The sequence below is a fragment of the Thyridium curvatum genome (assembly GCF_004353045.1).
Source record: "Thyridium curvatum strain D216 chromosome Unknown NODE_1_length_1224711_cov_81.814160, whole genome shotgun sequence".
NCBI lineage: Eukaryota > Fungi > Ascomycota > Sordariomycetes > Thyridiales > Thyridiaceae > Thyridium > Thyridium curvatum.
In genome coordinates, this window is record NW_022156756.1 from 1,132,155 (window position 1) to 1,147,697 (window position 15,543).

The 15,543-nt window shown below is 51.5% G+C and overlaps 8 protein-coding genes across 8 annotated transcripts; 3 read left to right on the forward strand and 5 right to left on the reverse strand.

Annotated features, from left to right (window-relative positions):
• Positions 1-565: 565 nt before the first annotated feature.
• Positions 566-2,643, forward strand: E0L32_000368 (uncharacterized protein; the record flags this gene model as incomplete). The annotated part of the gene is made up of 8 exons (XM_031138006.1): positions 566-744; positions 808-903; positions 970-1,107; positions 1,174-1,278; positions 1,337-1,462; positions 1,520-1,784; positions 1,837-2,095; positions 2,168-2,643. The coding sequence occupies 8 exons, from the start codon at positions 566-568 to the stop codon at positions 2,641-2,643; spliced, it is 1,644 nt and encodes a 547-aa protein (XP_030997745.1).
• Positions 2,644-2,902: 259 nt separating this feature from the next.
• Positions 2,903-6,068, reverse strand: E0L32_000369 (uncharacterized protein; the record flags this gene model as incomplete). Its single annotated transcript, XM_031138018.1, has 4 exons — positions 2,903-4,235; positions 4,297-4,855; positions 4,905-5,484; positions 5,760-6,068. 4 exons carry the CDS (start codon positions 6,066-6,068, stop codon positions 2,903-2,905), a joined length of 2,781 nt encoding a protein of 926 aa, XP_030997746.1.
• Positions 6,069-6,625: 557 nt separating this feature from the next.
• On the forward strand, positions 6,626-7,633 carry E0L32_000370 (uncharacterized protein; the record flags this gene model as incomplete). The annotated part of the gene is made up of 4 exons (XM_031138029.1): positions 6,626-6,898; positions 6,962-7,076; positions 7,144-7,317; positions 7,368-7,633. 4 exons carry the CDS (start codon positions 6,626-6,628, stop codon positions 7,631-7,633), a joined length of 828 nt encoding a protein of 275 aa, XP_030997747.1.
• Positions 7,634-7,677: 44 nt separating this feature from the next.
• E0L32_000371 (uncharacterized protein) lies at positions 7,678-8,822 on the reverse strand (the record flags this gene model as incomplete). The annotated part of the gene is made up of 4 exons (XM_031138040.1): positions 7,678-7,811; positions 7,857-8,063; positions 8,320-8,416; positions 8,478-8,822. 4 exons carry the CDS (start codon positions 8,820-8,822, stop codon positions 7,678-7,680), a joined length of 783 nt encoding a protein of 260 aa, XP_030997748.1.
• A 386-nt stretch (positions 8,823-9,208) lies between these two features.
• Positions 9,209-9,403, reverse strand: E0L32_000372 (uncharacterized protein; the record flags this gene model as incomplete). Its single annotated transcript, XM_031138051.1, has 1 exon — positions 9,209-9,403. The coding sequence occupies one exon, from the start codon at positions 9,401-9,403 to the stop codon at positions 9,209-9,211; it is 195 nt and encodes a 64-aa protein (XP_030997749.1).
• A 762-nt stretch (positions 9,404-10,165) lies between these two features.
• Positions 10,166-12,103, forward strand: E0L32_000373 (uncharacterized protein; the record flags this gene model as incomplete). Its single annotated transcript, XM_031138062.1, has 3 exons — positions 10,166-10,204; positions 10,401-10,423; positions 10,480-12,103. 3 exons carry the CDS (start codon positions 10,166-10,168, stop codon positions 12,101-12,103), a joined length of 1,686 nt encoding a protein of 561 aa, XP_030997750.1.
• Positions 12,104-12,471: 368 nt separating this feature from the next.
• Positions 12,472-13,446, reverse strand: E0L32_000374 (uncharacterized protein; the record flags this gene model as incomplete). The annotated part of the gene is made up of 1 exon (XM_031138073.1): positions 12,472-13,446. One exon carries the CDS (start codon positions 13,444-13,446, stop codon positions 12,472-12,474), a length of 975 nt encoding a protein of 324 aa, XP_030997751.1.
• A 675-nt stretch (positions 13,447-14,121) lies between these two features.
• E0L32_000375 (uncharacterized protein) lies at positions 14,122-15,333 on the reverse strand (the record flags this gene model as incomplete). The annotated part of the gene is made up of 3 exons (XM_031138084.1): positions 14,122-14,412; positions 14,649-14,886; positions 14,945-15,333. 3 exons carry the CDS (start codon positions 15,331-15,333, stop codon positions 14,122-14,124), a joined length of 918 nt encoding a protein of 305 aa, XP_030997752.1.
• Between the last annotated feature and the right edge of the window lie 210 nt (positions 15,334-15,543).

Here is a 15,543-nt window from a genome sequence, read left to right on the forward strand (position 1 = left end):
AAAGCACGCAAATATCGCGTGGGGGCTCGGAACCATACAGGTAGGCCGAAAGGGTGAGCACGTTGTTATCCCCCTTGCACCGTGCCAAGGCTTCCAGTGTTGTGGAAAACGCCAAGGCACGATGCTCTTTCGGCCTCTTGGCAGGCGGCATTTCCTAGTATTTATCTTCTTGGCTCTCCCATCAGGGTTCTCAAACTTCTTGCATTTGCAAGAACCCTGAGGGCCATTCAGCTCCTCTTGAAAGGTAATATGGTCGTGTACGAGGCAAGAGAGGGGCGTGGTTGTGGTTGGGTGTTGGTGTTGAAGCCATCGGTTCGGACCAAATACCCGTTGCGGAACGCATTTTGCCCTACCCATTTTCTTCTTTGGTACCCTCCAAAACTAAAGATATCTCCGATTTCATAACGTGAGAAAAATAGAGAGAGAATCAACCGTGTTGGATAGCTTCTGGTACCATATTAAGACCTTTTGGAGCCGCGAGCGAGAATCGAGGTGGTTGTGACGACTGGGTTACAAACTTCTGGCTGAGAAGTTTGATCTTCACTGGACTTTTGGAGAAGCAAAGATGTTCGCAAAGAGCCAGACTACACTGGCTGCGGCTGCTACGGTCTTGCTGTTCGCCTCTGTCAACGCGCAGCATGTCCCGCGCACGACAACGTTCCAGAGACGACAGGCCTCTGCCTCGTCTACCGCGGCGCCACAGGTCACCGCTGTTACCGGATGTCACATGCATGGCACAACACAGTCAGTTGTTCCCACTCACTTGCCATAAAAAGTTTGGTGATACTGAATTTTCTTCGATTACAGGTTCTGCATTGCTGGTGTATCAGAGTATCAAGTGAAGACGTCTGGCAGCAACTTGCCAAGCTCTTACACAGCCTGTCATTACCATGGCTCCGCAATGTACATTCATCCCACTATAGTCCTTCCAACTGTCTCTCGAACTTGCTAACAATGGACTGTGGATAGGTACTGCCTTGCACCAAGTGGTGACGATGTTGAACTAATCCCGGAGGGTGGTGGTGCGAATGCCGCATCAACTACCGCAGCAACTCCGGCTTCCTTTCCCTCCGAGATCACGAGCTGCCACCTGCATGGGAGCAATGTGTAAGTTTCCGACTGATGTTGATTACAATATCGGACGGAGCACGGTTGCTAACCTCATCGTGACAGATACTGCATGGCTGGCACTGCCGAGTATCAGGTCGTCACTACCCCGACCGCAACGACTGACGTGCCGGCTGCGTTCACAGGCTGCCATTCGCATGGCTCTGACAAGTCAGTTGACCTGAAGGAGACTATCATAGTATAATGGCAACTAACAAGAGTGAAATAGCTTTTGTGTTAACTCAAAGGGCGAAGATGTCCAGGTTTTGGCGCCCGGCCAGGCCGCCGCCGCAACCCCATCATCATCGTCTGGTGAGCCTCAGGGGAAGCATTGCCACTTCCACGCCGGTGTTGAGTAAGTCTGAATCTGTCTGAAACAGGTCTGCGCCTGGCCACTCACTGTGTACCACAGGCATTGTGTCGGTCCTGGCGAGAGCGAGGGCGGCGGCAGCGGCACCAAGAACTGCGCCAGAGTTGAGCGAGACTATGACATTCCTCTGCGCATTGGTCTCTTGTTCGTGGTCCTCGTCACCAGCGCAATCGGTGTTTTCACTCCGATCTTTTTGACGAAGTGGTCCATGTCTGGCCCGTTGAAGTGGATCCTGATGATCCTCAAGCAGTTTGGCACGGGTGTCATCATTGCCACTGCGTTTGTTCATGTTCGTGTTTCTCATCTAGTATCTGATGATGAAGAGATTATCCAAGCTGACAATCGAAATCGAAACCTAGCTCTTTACCCACGCCGACCTCATGTTCAGCAACAAGTGCCTCGGCCAGCTCCAGTTCGAGGGAACCACGGCTGCCATATTTACGGCAGGTCTATTCTTATCCTTCCTTATTGAGTTCTGCAGCCACAAATTTGCACATGCCACCATGTCGAAGAAGGCCATCGAGGGGGATGCCACTACTGCCGAACTCCACAGGCAAAACAGAAAAGAGATTGTCAGCATCTTTGTCCTCGAGGCTGGTATCATCTTCCACTCGATAAGTAAGTTACAACCCACCCCTGATTTCACGATATACGTTCTCAGAGTACTAACGAGGCATTGCCTTTCTTCAGTTATCGGTGTCACTCTTGTCGTCTCTGGAGACTCGTTCTTCAAGATCCTCTTCGCTGTTATCGTCTTCCACCAGATGTTTGAGGGTATAGCTCTGGGTAGCCGCATCGCAAGTGCCGGAAACCTGCCTCCCAACGTCGAGCATATGGCCGGCGAGTGTCCCATCCCGTCGCTATCTCTCTACAAGAAGTGCCTCATGGCTCTCGCCTTTGCGCTTGTGACCCCGGTTGGCATGGCGATTGGCATCGGCGTCCTGCAGCACTTTAACGGAAATGATCCCTCTACCATCATCGCCATCGGCACTCTCGACGCCGTTTCCGCCGGTATCCTCGCCTGGGTGGGCATCGTCGAGATGTGGGCCGGCGACTGGATGTTTGGCGGCGAGATGGACCGTGCCGAGCCTCTCACGGCTACGATTGGCGGTATCGGTCTCGTTGCTGGTATCGCTCTGATGAGCTTCATTGGCAAATGGGCCTAGAGCATTTTGCTGTGAACAGAGGGCCGGAAAGCAGCAGACCCTGTCCCGTCAAAAGTTTGCGTTCAAAGGGAACCGACTTGGCTGTGGTTCGACGGTGTGCAGCTTGCCCCGGCGAAAGCTATTGGGAATGCATAAATAAAGGAATCTGCAGCTGCTTTATTATGACACCTGAACCCGTGGAAGAAATTGGTAACGTAAGCGTCATAGAGAGTGTGGTAAATAGACAATTATTATCTACTATGTGATAGAAACATTGTATCTACCCTACCGTCCCTACCCATAGTTTGCCATATCTACTTAACCGAGAACATTTAAATGGGACAACATGGTCGAATAAAACAGAGACATCAGTGTTATCCGTGTACTCTATTTGAAAAAGATTGCACCACTGGTTGAGGAGTTCCAAGGCTTCATTTCTGTGATGCTCAGACTCCTTAGTCTTTCCATTCTTCTTTATCACTTCGGAAAGAGCGAAAAGACATCGAGCCCTGCATTCTTGAGGATATGGGTCGTGAATATCAGTATTTAACGTCTGCCGTAGCATACTCTCGGCCTCCGTCAGACGATCGTCGTAGTGAAAAAGGATGCCGCGGATGTAGTAGACATCAAGGTTGGAAGGGTGATATGGTCGGTATAGATGCGCCCTCTCGGCAGCTACTTTATCGACAATCTTTATTGCTTCCTTGATTTGCCCGGAATTTGCAAGTATTTCGGCTTTGCGTAGGCGAAACTTTTGCACGGTGGCAGACCCAGAGTCTTGATCACCTTCAACAAGGTCCAGTGCGTGGCTAGCAAGCTCAATAGCACTTCGGGACCTCTTTTGAGCGAGTCGGACAAATGCCAGATTCTTGAGAGTCTCAGCGAACTCGAACGGGATATCTTGCTCGGGCCACTGGCGCTTGATTTCCAACGACTTTTCAAAAGGCACCTCTGCTGCAAAGTAATCTTCCCTTTCCAGGCACATCCAGCCTTTATCATTCCATGCATTTGACAGAAGAAGCTGGTCTTCTCTGGAAAGCGGAAGCGGCAATTCAGCAATGTGCTCTTGACGAAGGGTCAATATCTCATCGAACAGCACGACAGCTCTTTGCAGTTCTGAGATGCCGACTGTGTTCAATAAAGATCCGAGAGCGACTCCAATATTCGCCCGGAGACGACGCAGATGTTTGTTCTCATCCTGAAGACAGATCCTCTCAGCTGTCTCTAGGACGGGGATGCCTTCACGGCCCAGGTGTCTGTCCCACATGTAATAGCCGGCATCGCATAACAAGTCGGCAAATTGTACAGTTCCGTATAACTCCGGCTTACTTGACAGGTAAACAGCATGAAGAGTAAGGACATGTGGAAGGTATGATTCATAAATTGCCCATCTATGGTTGACGGGCACTCCGATCGGAGATTGAACAGGGAAGTTCCTCCTGACCAATTTTGTGGCCCGCTCGAAAACCTCTTGTTTCTTGCTTCGGTCCCGACCAAAGCGAAAGAGAAGATTTTTCTGTAAACTGCGATGAATGACCAGGGCAGATCCGGAAGCGCCGCCTTGTGGTTCCAGCAAATGACGGCTGAGAAGTTCAATTCGAATCTGGTCGAATCTACCAAGCATTAATCCCGTTAGATTCACGCGCGCCATCAAGAAATCATTCATTCACTTACTCGATGGGATCGCGATCGTTCTCGCTTAGCAGCATGTCTTCCTGAATCGAATCCGGATTCAGCATCGCCAGCACGTCCATCAGTGCTTGAGCCTCAGGCCTGAGCGCGGAAAATGCCAGGTCCCACACGGCATCTAGAGTTCTATCATACTGATGAGTAGTGCTCGACCTGGTGTCCATAGACCAGACGATTGAAGCCCTCTGTTGCTTTTGAAACTGCTCAATGAAGTATGATAAGGGCCGCCTTAATTGTCCGATATATCCTGCCACGTGCGCTATGGCGATGGGCAGCCCGCCAAGCTCTGCTGAGATGGCCTTGGCGTTCTCAATATCGTTCAGATACATTTTGCTATCTTCGTCTCCGTGGTCCAGGTATCTCAAAAGAAGTTTGGCACCTTCGTCTTCGTCCATTGGGGTGAGGTGGATTGAGAACGTGGACAGGTGAACAAGGTTCTTATTTTGCGTAGTGATAATGATCGTTCCGTGTTTGCACCTCGGCCAATATGATTGGATACCATGTGACTCTATTGCATTGTCGAAGATCAGCAGCCAGTTATCATCTATCCAAAATTAGTATCAAAGTGATGGGCATGTATCAAGATGGCTTACTTTTGCAAAGCCATTGCTGCGCTATTGTGATTAACTGGGTCTGATCCTGAACTTGGGACTCATCAGCCAGACTGAGTATCTTAGCAATGCGGCTGAAAGTCTCCGCAAGTCCAGCAGCCGTTTCAGCCTGTAACCAGAAAATGCAACAGTTGGGCCTGGAGTGACGGTAAGCAAATTCCAAGGCAATTTGCGTCTTGCCTACGCCTCCTGTCCCGTGAATGACGCATGAGCGGGTGCCCTCGCCAGGATCCGCGTTGGGGGGATGGAGCTCGTTTTGTAAGCGTGCCAATATATGATCATGACTGACAAACGATGCATTTCGACCATAAGGTAGGGTTGTGGCTGTCTGGGCATTTCCAACCGAGAGAAAGGTCTTTGTAAGAATGGCCAGGCCCTTGGTGGTGTTTGAGACAAAGGCAAAGCTGACTTCCTTTTCGAAGTCCGTCTTGTATCCCTCAACCAACGTCTTTGCCTCTTCAAACATGCGCTTTACTTTATTTCCCTTGAGATAAACCGAAATAATATTGACTGGTGAATCGTTAGTGAGTTGAAAGGCCTCAAATAGCCAGCGGAGCTTCCACTACCTCCAGAGTTACGCTCCAAATACATCGCAGTATCGATGCATGAAGACACATAGGTCCTGCATATATTGTGCATAGCTGTCCGCAACCGCGGATGGTGTGGAAAGACTGCGACATATTCACCGCATCGTGGCAAGGTTTTGGCGAAGTCTTCGAGATTAGTAGCGATGTACGACAGAACTTGATACGACTGTCGAGCGCTCTTTTCAAAGACAACGGTAACAATGTATCAGCGGATGGATTGAATGAAGCAAGGTGTTGGGCATATTCTTACCTCTAATAGAATTTGCACGACACCCCAACCTAGACAGCCGAATGGATTCATTTGGCTGATGCTGTTTAAAGCACGAGAAAATGTGTCGAGATACTGAACGGCGGGTTCAATGAAGCGAAGTAATTTGACCGTCTTGGAAGCGTTGTATTTAGTGAGGATTGTCTTCAGATAATCGTTGAAGGTATTGTAATTCAACACTCCCTTTAAACGTATCTGGTCCTGATCTGTCAGAGTTTTCAACTTGTCCTCCATAAGATAGTTCCACAGCTCCTCGGACTTGAACAAATCCCGAGAAAGCTGCGGACTCATCTTTGTTGCAGTTGCAACAATGGTAGCAAGGTCATGCCATGCCACAAGTGTTACCTGAAGACATAAGCTAACCAGGTTGAGAATGCAGGTGCGACGTGACCACACCGGGCCTAAATACCTGACACCGAGCCGGTCCAGGTCAGACACATTGAGCCTCAGATCAGACAACTCGAGCCTTGCACCGGAAAGGAGTCTCTCATCCGGCGAATTGGGGACATATTTCCCCCTCCATCAAGGTCTGGCCCTGAATTTACGCTTCTGTTTCCGTACATGGGTCAGGCTCCTTGGTAATTCTCACGGTGAATTGGCAGCAGAGGGCAGATAAGTCAGGCTGGCACTAGACATGATGCCCAACACCAACACACCATCCAAGCAGCGTTACCCCGCTCCTGGCCCAAGTCAAATAATTCCGCGAATTAAAGGAAATTGCATAAGGCACATGAATGGTGTGATGATAATGTGCCCAAGCATGCAGTGGCACAATTGATTACAACCAGGGCATGCAGCACAAACAATGCAGGCGTCTTTATTCCGCCCTGCTACGTGGCCCCAATCCCATGCCAGACCTCATTTCCCACGACGTTTCCTTTCCGAGACGAGATAAAATAGCCACAAGTCAGTGCCGCACATCTTCAGCCTCGAACCAGCCCAATACGTGCTATCTCAATCAGCAACAAGGCTTCTGTGGCCAAAGCAAAGAGATGCCTCCAGCAGTTCTGGTGGTGGGAGCTAACCGTGGCCTGGGTCTCCAATTCGTGTTGCAATACCTCGAAAAAGGCTTCGATGTCTATGGAACATATCGTCAGGAGTCGGCTGATGAAGCCAAAGAGGTGAGTCGGTTCATCCACGTGGTTCCATTAAAAGTACCACTTTCTGATGCTTCTCATGAACAGCTGCTCGAATCAGGCGCTACAGCAATACCGCTCGACCTTGCAGACGAGAATTCTATCTTGGACGCTGCCACATCCTTTGGAGACCAGGCTCTAGATATTCTAATCAACTGTGCTGGTAAGTTATGCAACAACGCCACTTGCGACTAGATGGGATATTACACCTGTGCCAACAAGGTCAATAGGGGCTGGAAACGGCAGCCCACAAGCTTTCGACACTACAGTTGATGAGTTCATGCACAAATTTCGCATCAGTGCGGTTGGCCCATTCCTGACAACGCGGACCTTCCATACGCAATTAATGAAAAGCAAATCACCGTTTGTTATCAACATCTCCTCCGGCGCAGGATCTATTAGCGGTATGGACCTTGCAATTTTGGCAGGTGGTATGGACTGACAAACATACAAGGGAACGAAACGGGAAAGAATATTAGTTATCGAACTTCCAAGACTGCACTCAACATGATCACAGTAGACCTTGCCCGGGAGCTGGCCTCTGATAATATCGCCTGCATAGCAATGAGTCCCGGCTGGGTCAAGACAAAGATGTCAAATTGGACTGGACCTCTGGAAACGCCAGAGGCTGTGGCCCGAATGATTGCAGTGATTGATGGACTGAAATTTACTGATTCTGGTACGTTTTGGCACAGAGACGGCCACCAATGTGGTTGGTAGTAATTGCATAGAAATCTTGATTGCAAATTGCCGGGATGACTGTACTACGACTTAACTGTCGGGTCTGGATACGTGAAGACAAGGGCACGGATCTCAAAACTCTCTCGAGGTGGTGTATCGGCCGGTATTTGACGATGACGAAACGCGACATGGGGGCAGTCTTGGTTATTCCTCTCAGCTTAGTTTAAGTCTCACAGTGAGTTGTTCAAACAAAGATACTTACGCTTTGTAACGCCGTTCAACGAGTCAAACATCTTGAAGATGATACACTCCTCGCGGGTCTGACTGCTGAGATAATGCCAGGAATAGCCGGGGCGGTACATTAGATTGCTCGTCTGACCAATGTAGGCCTTCTTGATATGATCGGTTGGCAAGAGGTCCTTGGCGTCCACCGTTCTGCCGTCGCACAGGGCAAGAGGACAGTCCCTGACTGGGTAGGTACTGGTTGGGCGCCAAACACTAGTACTCCGAGCATTGTCAGAAGCCAAGCTACTGCGCGAGGCGTGGAATTGGAACCCACTTGAGAGCCCGGACCCTGCCTTTGAGTAACTCGTCTGCTCTTTCACCCATATGATATCGGACACGTTTGATTACTCCCAAGGGCGACAAGTCTTATGACGGGAGAAGAGATAGAATAGTCAGGGAATAAAGGTCACCACTGAGGCCCAACCAAGTGAGTAACTTACCAATATGAGCATTGCCAACTGGCATCAGGTACTGGCTGAGGTCGTCGAGGTCGACTTTGGTGACACCCTCGATTTGGAACGGCACATTCTTCCGGGGCTGTGAAGAGTCGGTCAGCGGGTAGAAGAGTGGTGGTGGCATGCAGGACGAGTCAACACACTCTCCAGTCATAGAAGAACACTTCGTCCACATCGTCGAGCTCACTCCTCAGCATTTGCTCCATTTCATCGTAGTACTGGGTCTCTATGGACCGCCGATCTGTCCAGTCCTGCACAGATGTTTCTTGGCGACAAACCTGGAAACCATGAATGTCAAGTTTGAACGTAGACTCAAGGTTGCGAATGTCGTGGATCGTTTCTGCCACTGGTGCGGGACCAAATTCCAGATTGGTCCTCTTGTAGTCACCCGAGAAGTCGCTCAGAATTTGAAAGGGTACCTCTCGATCGTAGATTGGGAGCCATTTGGCGTAGCTGAGTACCACACATTCGTCTTGTGTGCTTGCCATGATCATCGTTGGTGGTCACTCTTGAAGGGTAAAGTGGCCAGCCTGAAGTAGAGTTTGATAACACGGATGGAATTCTGAAGCTGGCGGGTAGCTGGTAATAAATGCAACCAAACTATCACCAAGATGCCGCCAACGTGGGACCAGGCTGACAATACAGAATTGGATTCATCACATAAAATATATTCTCCCCCAAGAGGTTGAGCCGTGGTTTTAAACTATTGTTGCGTAGCCACAGGTAGACATTGTCTCACCAGCTCAAGAACGATCAAAACCACACACCAATTATCCAATTCCACTCACACCCGGCTAAGCTAGTTTGACGATACGATATGCTACATGTTCAGTACAATACAGTCTCTAAGACAGGTGCGAGTATACTCACCGACTTATGCAGAAACACTAATATCGCAGGCGCCAGAAGGGTTGGCTTCGAGGTCGATGACATCGCCCCCTGCGTTGTCTTCGGCCTTGCTGGCCTCAATAACAGCCTCCCATGGTCTGATCCGCTTGTCGGACTCAGAGGCGTTGCCGACGTCGGCAGTCCAAGTTGCGAGATCTTTGGGATCGTTTTGGGAAGACATCGTTGGGTTCTTCTTGTGATAGAGGTTATGACGGAGCTGAATTGATGTTTTGACTGGGTTGTCACTTTGATGCGCTGTCTTCACGGACGGAGGAAGTTGAGGCCACTTAAGTACGCGATTGGCCTTCCTCAGCCTGGTTTCGTCAATAATTTTCTCATGCCCTCACCCTCACCGAAGACATCTTGTGACGATTTGCCAAAAAGTGCGTATTGCCTTGCAAAAAGACGGCAACCTAATTGCTCGTCAGCCAGTCAATCTGGGAGGCCTGAAAGAACAACACTTCCATATGGTGCATCTGCCCAACATGAGAGACTGCATCTGACGGTGTGACAGCAATGCCTCACGCCAGTAGGATAGCGTGCTATCCACACCACACTTGACGCAGTGTGTCTCTTGTATCACAAGATTCTGCACTTTTCTACTTCCAGAGTACATAATGACGTGGTAGCTATGCAGGCATCCTACTCGCCATGTTGAACAAGTGAAAGGCTGAGGAACCGCTCACACACAAACCGGGCGTAGTAGTCCCCACATTTCTTCGGATATAATATTTATATTATTTGGCCACTGCCAACCTGCACATCATCGGATGTCTGACATGGATGGAATGCCCAATTTCTTTGTCCCACCAATGATGCTGAAGGCTGCACTAAACATGCCGAATGCACATATCAGTGCTTCGAGACAAGCGTAGCCTGGCTCGGGTAGAATAGTCATTCGGATACCAGCTCCCGGGACGGCAGTTCCTGCCCCTCCCGAGACATGTCTGAAACTCATTTGCTGCAGCGTGCCATCCATCAGGTATGGCACTAGCACCGAAGAGGCGGGTGTTGGAACCATGGCTTCAAATTGTTGATCCCACCCACTTGCGGTCCTTGGCTCCAGATGACGACCGTAAACCTTCTGGTTCTGCCTCTCCTGGTCGCTGAACGCTTTTACGATATGATATCTTGATATTGTGTACTCTCAGGAGCTGCCATTCATGACTCTTTTCCAGCTGTTCCGTGATGGGTCCGCGAGGTCAGCACCGTGCTTGAATCCAAGGCCCTCATGTGAACCAGTGGCTAATTGAACAGGCCTCGGAAGGGTCGGCGTCGCGCTTCCCTGATCCAAGCTTTAGAAGCACAGCGTGCGCACATTCGGCAAATATGCGAAGTGTCGGGAGTGGTAGGCTTGTCGCTGGCCGTGGTTGATCATGGCGAGACTATCTTCCAGGAGAACATGGGCTACCGCGATCTCGCAAACGAGAAACCGGTAACCTCGGACACCATTTTCCCCATCGCCTCGTTAACCAAGAGCTTCACGACAGCCTGTATAAATCGTCTACGGGCCCAGGACAAGCTGGCATTCAACGACCTGATATCGACGCTGCTTCCAGAAGCCAAAAGTCAGGATTCTGTAGTTGCGGCGACGATTACAGTGGCTGATATTCTAGGTCACCGGACAGGACTTCAGAAAGCCGATAGCTTGTGGCTCGGCGCCAACGGGGAGGTCATGTTCGACATGGACCAGACCGCGTCTATACTCAGCCAGCTAAGACCACAAACCAGCATCAGGTCTCGGTTTCTCTACAGCAATATCGCGTTTGCTGTTTTGGGACAACTGATCACAAAGATCACGGGTCAGCCATACCACCTTTATCTGAAAGAGCACATTCTAGAGCCCCTTGGTATGACTCGCACTCTTGTCTCAAAGGGAGACAGTTTGGTCGACGACTGCTCTTTGGCTTACAGCACGTTGGAGAATCGCGACCCCTATAATGTGTCTCTGCCCGCACCCAGTGCAGACGGGGCAATGGGCGCTGCCGGAGGGTTGCGAAGCTCAGTGAACGATTTGATCAAGTTTTACATGGCCCTCATGAGGTCGTGGCAAGAGGCGTCTCGGGCGAGGAGAGAAGACACGGCAGCTGTGAAGGAGCAGCCTGTTTTTGGTGATGCGGCATGGCTGTTTGCACCTCTTCAAATAATGGAGACGCCAGCCCTCAGGGAAAAGAGCTATGCTGGTGGATGGGCTAGAAGTCAGCTACCCACCACCGTTGGAGATATCGGGGTCAATCCCGGGCTTGTGGGGGACATGCCCATTCTCGCACAAGGGGTCAATTCCTGTCTGGCACTTTGGCATCAGGGTAGCCTCGTCGGCGCTACATCTTTTGTTATGCTATTCCCGGAAACAGAATCTGCGGTGCTGGTTCTGACTAACACGATGGCCTTAAATGATGCCGCAGATTGGATCGGACAACTGTTAGTTGAAACGTTGCTCGACAGTCCTTATCGGAATGATTTCGTCAAGCTGGCTTCTCTTAGCGCAGATCGAGCACTCAAGAGGTATATCGAACTTACCGATATGATTGAGGAGGGGCGGGTGAAGGATGGCCCATCGAGATCCCTGAGTGACTACACCGGATCCTACGTCGGGCTTGAGGGTCTGTTTCGTATTCTGGTGATCGAAAAGCACGGTCAACTTAACATCCTCTTCCAAGAACGCCAATCACAGCGATACCCATTGCAGCATCATCACGAGAACACATTTACGTGGTTCATGTCTTGGGATGACCAAATCAGACGTTCGCGCTTCATCAATGCTCAACCAGCGTTCTACTTCATTCACTTTGAAGAAAATTCCGGGCAGGAAATTACGACTTTGAACTGGAAGTTTGATGTGGCCATGACAGAAGGCGAGGACTTTTCGAAGAAGCGATGAGCAAGAGTTTACTGGCATGGCGTTGCGAGCTCGTGCTTGGCGGAAGTATTCTAGCTCGGTTACTTGGCCTTCGCACCAAACTTCAGGGTGTCTCATGGCTTAGGTCAGATACTGACTTCAAGTCTAGGACAGGCCGGTAGATCGCGCTTTTACAGACCAATGGTCTATATTATGAATCCGCAACTCCATTCTGGGAAGATCTATTTAGTCATTGGCGCACTCTTAGCGACCTAAAGACTACAATAAGGTCAAAAAGGCTACAAATAGCGCGGTAGGCATTGAGATACGGACTCATTCTTTGAGGGTACATAACAGATAATCTAATCTTTATCCAAATCAAGTTGTAGAACTCCTCGTCACAAAGCAGATTAGATGTTGCACACACTACTGCACGAACCCTGACTCTTCAGCCCCCACGCAAGCTCGATCCACTGGATCTGCATCACGGCCTCGTTCCACTCGGCCATGGTGCCGCTCCAGCTGCCGCCGTCGCTCCACACGTTGAACAGCAGGCTGGCGGGGTCCTTGGGCGCCTGGAACGAGATCTCCTCGTTCTTCTGGCCGTTGACGTACCACGTCGACTTGCCGGGCAGCCAGTCGGTGCGCCAGGTCGCCCAGTCCGTCCACAGCGCGCCGCCGGGCATGGTGGCGTTGCGCGTGGCCTGGGGCCGCTCGCCGCCGGGCCCGTACGACGGCTGGTTCGTGTAGTGCACCTTGTTCTCCGGGTCCGAGGTCAGGATCTCGACGTCGGCCTCCTGGACCTCGACGCCCGGCGGGCCGTAGTAGGTGAACATGGCGGTCACGGCGCCCGGCGGGCCCAGGGTGCGCGCGCGCATGCGCATCGAGACGTACTGGTAGCCCGCCGAGGCGGACTCGAGCTCGGCGGCGGCCTGGAAGTCCGGCAGCCGCACGGTGCGCATGGTCATCCAGGTCTCGGTGCCGGGGGTGCCGTCGTTGTTGGCCTGGATGTAGATGTTGTTGGGCGAGTTGACCATGAGCAGGGTCGCGTCGCCCTCGCCGTTGTCGAGCCTCTCCTGGTTGTCCCAGTTCATGGGGATGAAGGCACTGGCGAAGTCCGAGTTGCGGAAGTAGTCGCTCGTCGGGCCGGCACGCCGGTTGGATTCGGGGTCCTCGAGGACGGCGGGCTCACCGGCGTACTGGATGAGGTGGCGAAAGTCAAACATCTTGTGGTTGGCAAAGTAGTTGGACGAAGGGCCGTCGGTGTGCCAGCAGTCACAGTCAGCTCGGGCTTCTGCCTGAAGCTTCCCGGTCTGCGGCGCGGCGGTGGTGGCGCCTGCGGCGAGGAGGAGGGAGGCCATAAGTTGGCGGCGGGATACAACCATCTTGTCTGCGAGAGTTCAGATACTGGTGATGCGGCTTTGGAATATGGCAAGACTCTGCAACAGCTTTGGGTGCTGATTTTATAATTATATGCACCGCTTCGATACACGTTCAAGGGAGTATGGGAATCAGAGCCAGAAGTATCGGATCCCACAAAGCGCGAAAGTGTCGTGTGAATACTCAAATTGATCCCCATATACGGCAAGAAACTGCTGATGAGAATTGGAGCATCTTCACTGAGCTTACAAGAAGGGAACAAAGCCTCCTATAAACGCTCGTGGTGACGCTGCAAGTGGATGCCAGTAAAGAGCAGACTGCACCTCGCTTTGGGGTCTAAAGGGCTATTGCCAGGCTTCGGCCACATGTCGGCTGACTAGAATCGTGAAGTCAGGAGACTCTGACTGCCAAGAACGCCCATTTCTGTCATCAACCAGCTGGGCGAACAAGCCAATGTCACATTTGCGCTGTTTTGAGGGTTTGAGCTCGGAGTTAAGAAGCACTGCCATGAGGTTTTAGGCAGCCCTGTATCTGATTTTACAGCAACTTGACCGTCCACACGGGCCGGCCAGCTACCAATATTTGAAGTTAGGATGCTACTGAACAAGGCCAAGCAAGTCAAACGGGATGAGGGATTGGCTGTGCCTGGGGGCTGAGTCGTACGACTAGGACGAGTGCAGTTAGTGCTTGCTATCACCTGCCAAAAGGACCAGGAAAAACCCGACCTGCTGGCATTCGGCCAATTGTTGGAGAGACTTTGGGGCAGGAAATCCTTTTGGGGATGTGCCATCGCCGATGTCAGCAAACAACGTCTCCACGTGGCTGGGCTCTGGTGGAGGCGCAGAGGTTTCATCGATCCGAGATGCAACGTTTGCGCTGTTAGGCAGCTTATCAAGAGCATCCAGTTCAGGGGTCTTCTGATGTAAGAACAACGCTTGTACAACCAGGGTGGCAGAGGTTAGAGCCTGGTCCTGGATCATTAATTATCATCCTTCCGCAACCAGCTATCTTTCAGTCGATTGAGAAGAACCAAGCAAAGACTAACTTCCATTCGTCTTGTCATATTAGGCGAGGTGTTCGAAAGCAATGCCATTTGCAGGTGATACTATTGTGCGGGACGCGCCGCCCGGAGATTTGTTCATCTCAACTCTGCGTCTGAAACTTCCTGGCCTGTTTCAGAGGCTTCATCTCCGCAGTCTCGCCGCACCTGACCAGATGAAGAGTTGCAGGCACCATGATGCAGCACCTTGTGCACAGGAATCCTTCCCTGGTCGAACGGCAGTTGCAATGCGACCGTTTCCTTGTCCGACGGATAGTCTGTGAAGTGGCCCTCACCGGTGACGTCGTTGGCAACGAGAAAGCCGTTGACGCCCTCCATGACCCAAACCTCGTCATCGCCATACGGAAGAGTAATGTGGGCAAGGCCGGAGACGAGAACAAAGAGCCTGGGCAGAATTTAGCAACAAGGGTTGAATGGGGGAAGCCAGGTGCAGATTGGTTTACATAGGATGCGGCGGCTTGTGAATGCCCTCGCTGGATCGAGGAGGCAGGACGACATATGTGACATTGGTCGTATTGGCCACGGTTAGTGCCGCACCTACCGTCGGGTATGTATGTAGCGGAGCGCCGAACTGCCAGCACTCGATGCGCGCGATGCCATCCGGCTCCGAGACAACCGCACTGGCTGTCAAGTACGGCGTGCACTTGGCAGCGGCAGCAACCAAGCAAGGGAAGAAGGACAAGACGACCAGAGCCAGCATGGCCACCTTTGGCTTCAAGATGCTCCCTCCGCTGACGAGGGAAGAGGAGCGGGGTTGGTCGGTGATGTAATCGGCTCCGGAACGGCCGGCTTTGGGACCCGGACCCATTTCCCAAGGTTCGGCTCCGTACATGTATGGAGAGTTTGGTTCAGGATCAAAATCCGTCGCCGGTCGTCGATGACGCGGCACCTACATCCCCGCCGGGACCAAGGAAAGCAATCACCCACGGCGTGAGCGTGCAACGTCTGCTGACAATTCCAAGTTGTTGGGGATTGGTTACCCCGCACTCAACGCGTCTCTCTTCATATGCACGCGTTGTCCCTTGTCGCTGTCGAATTGGAT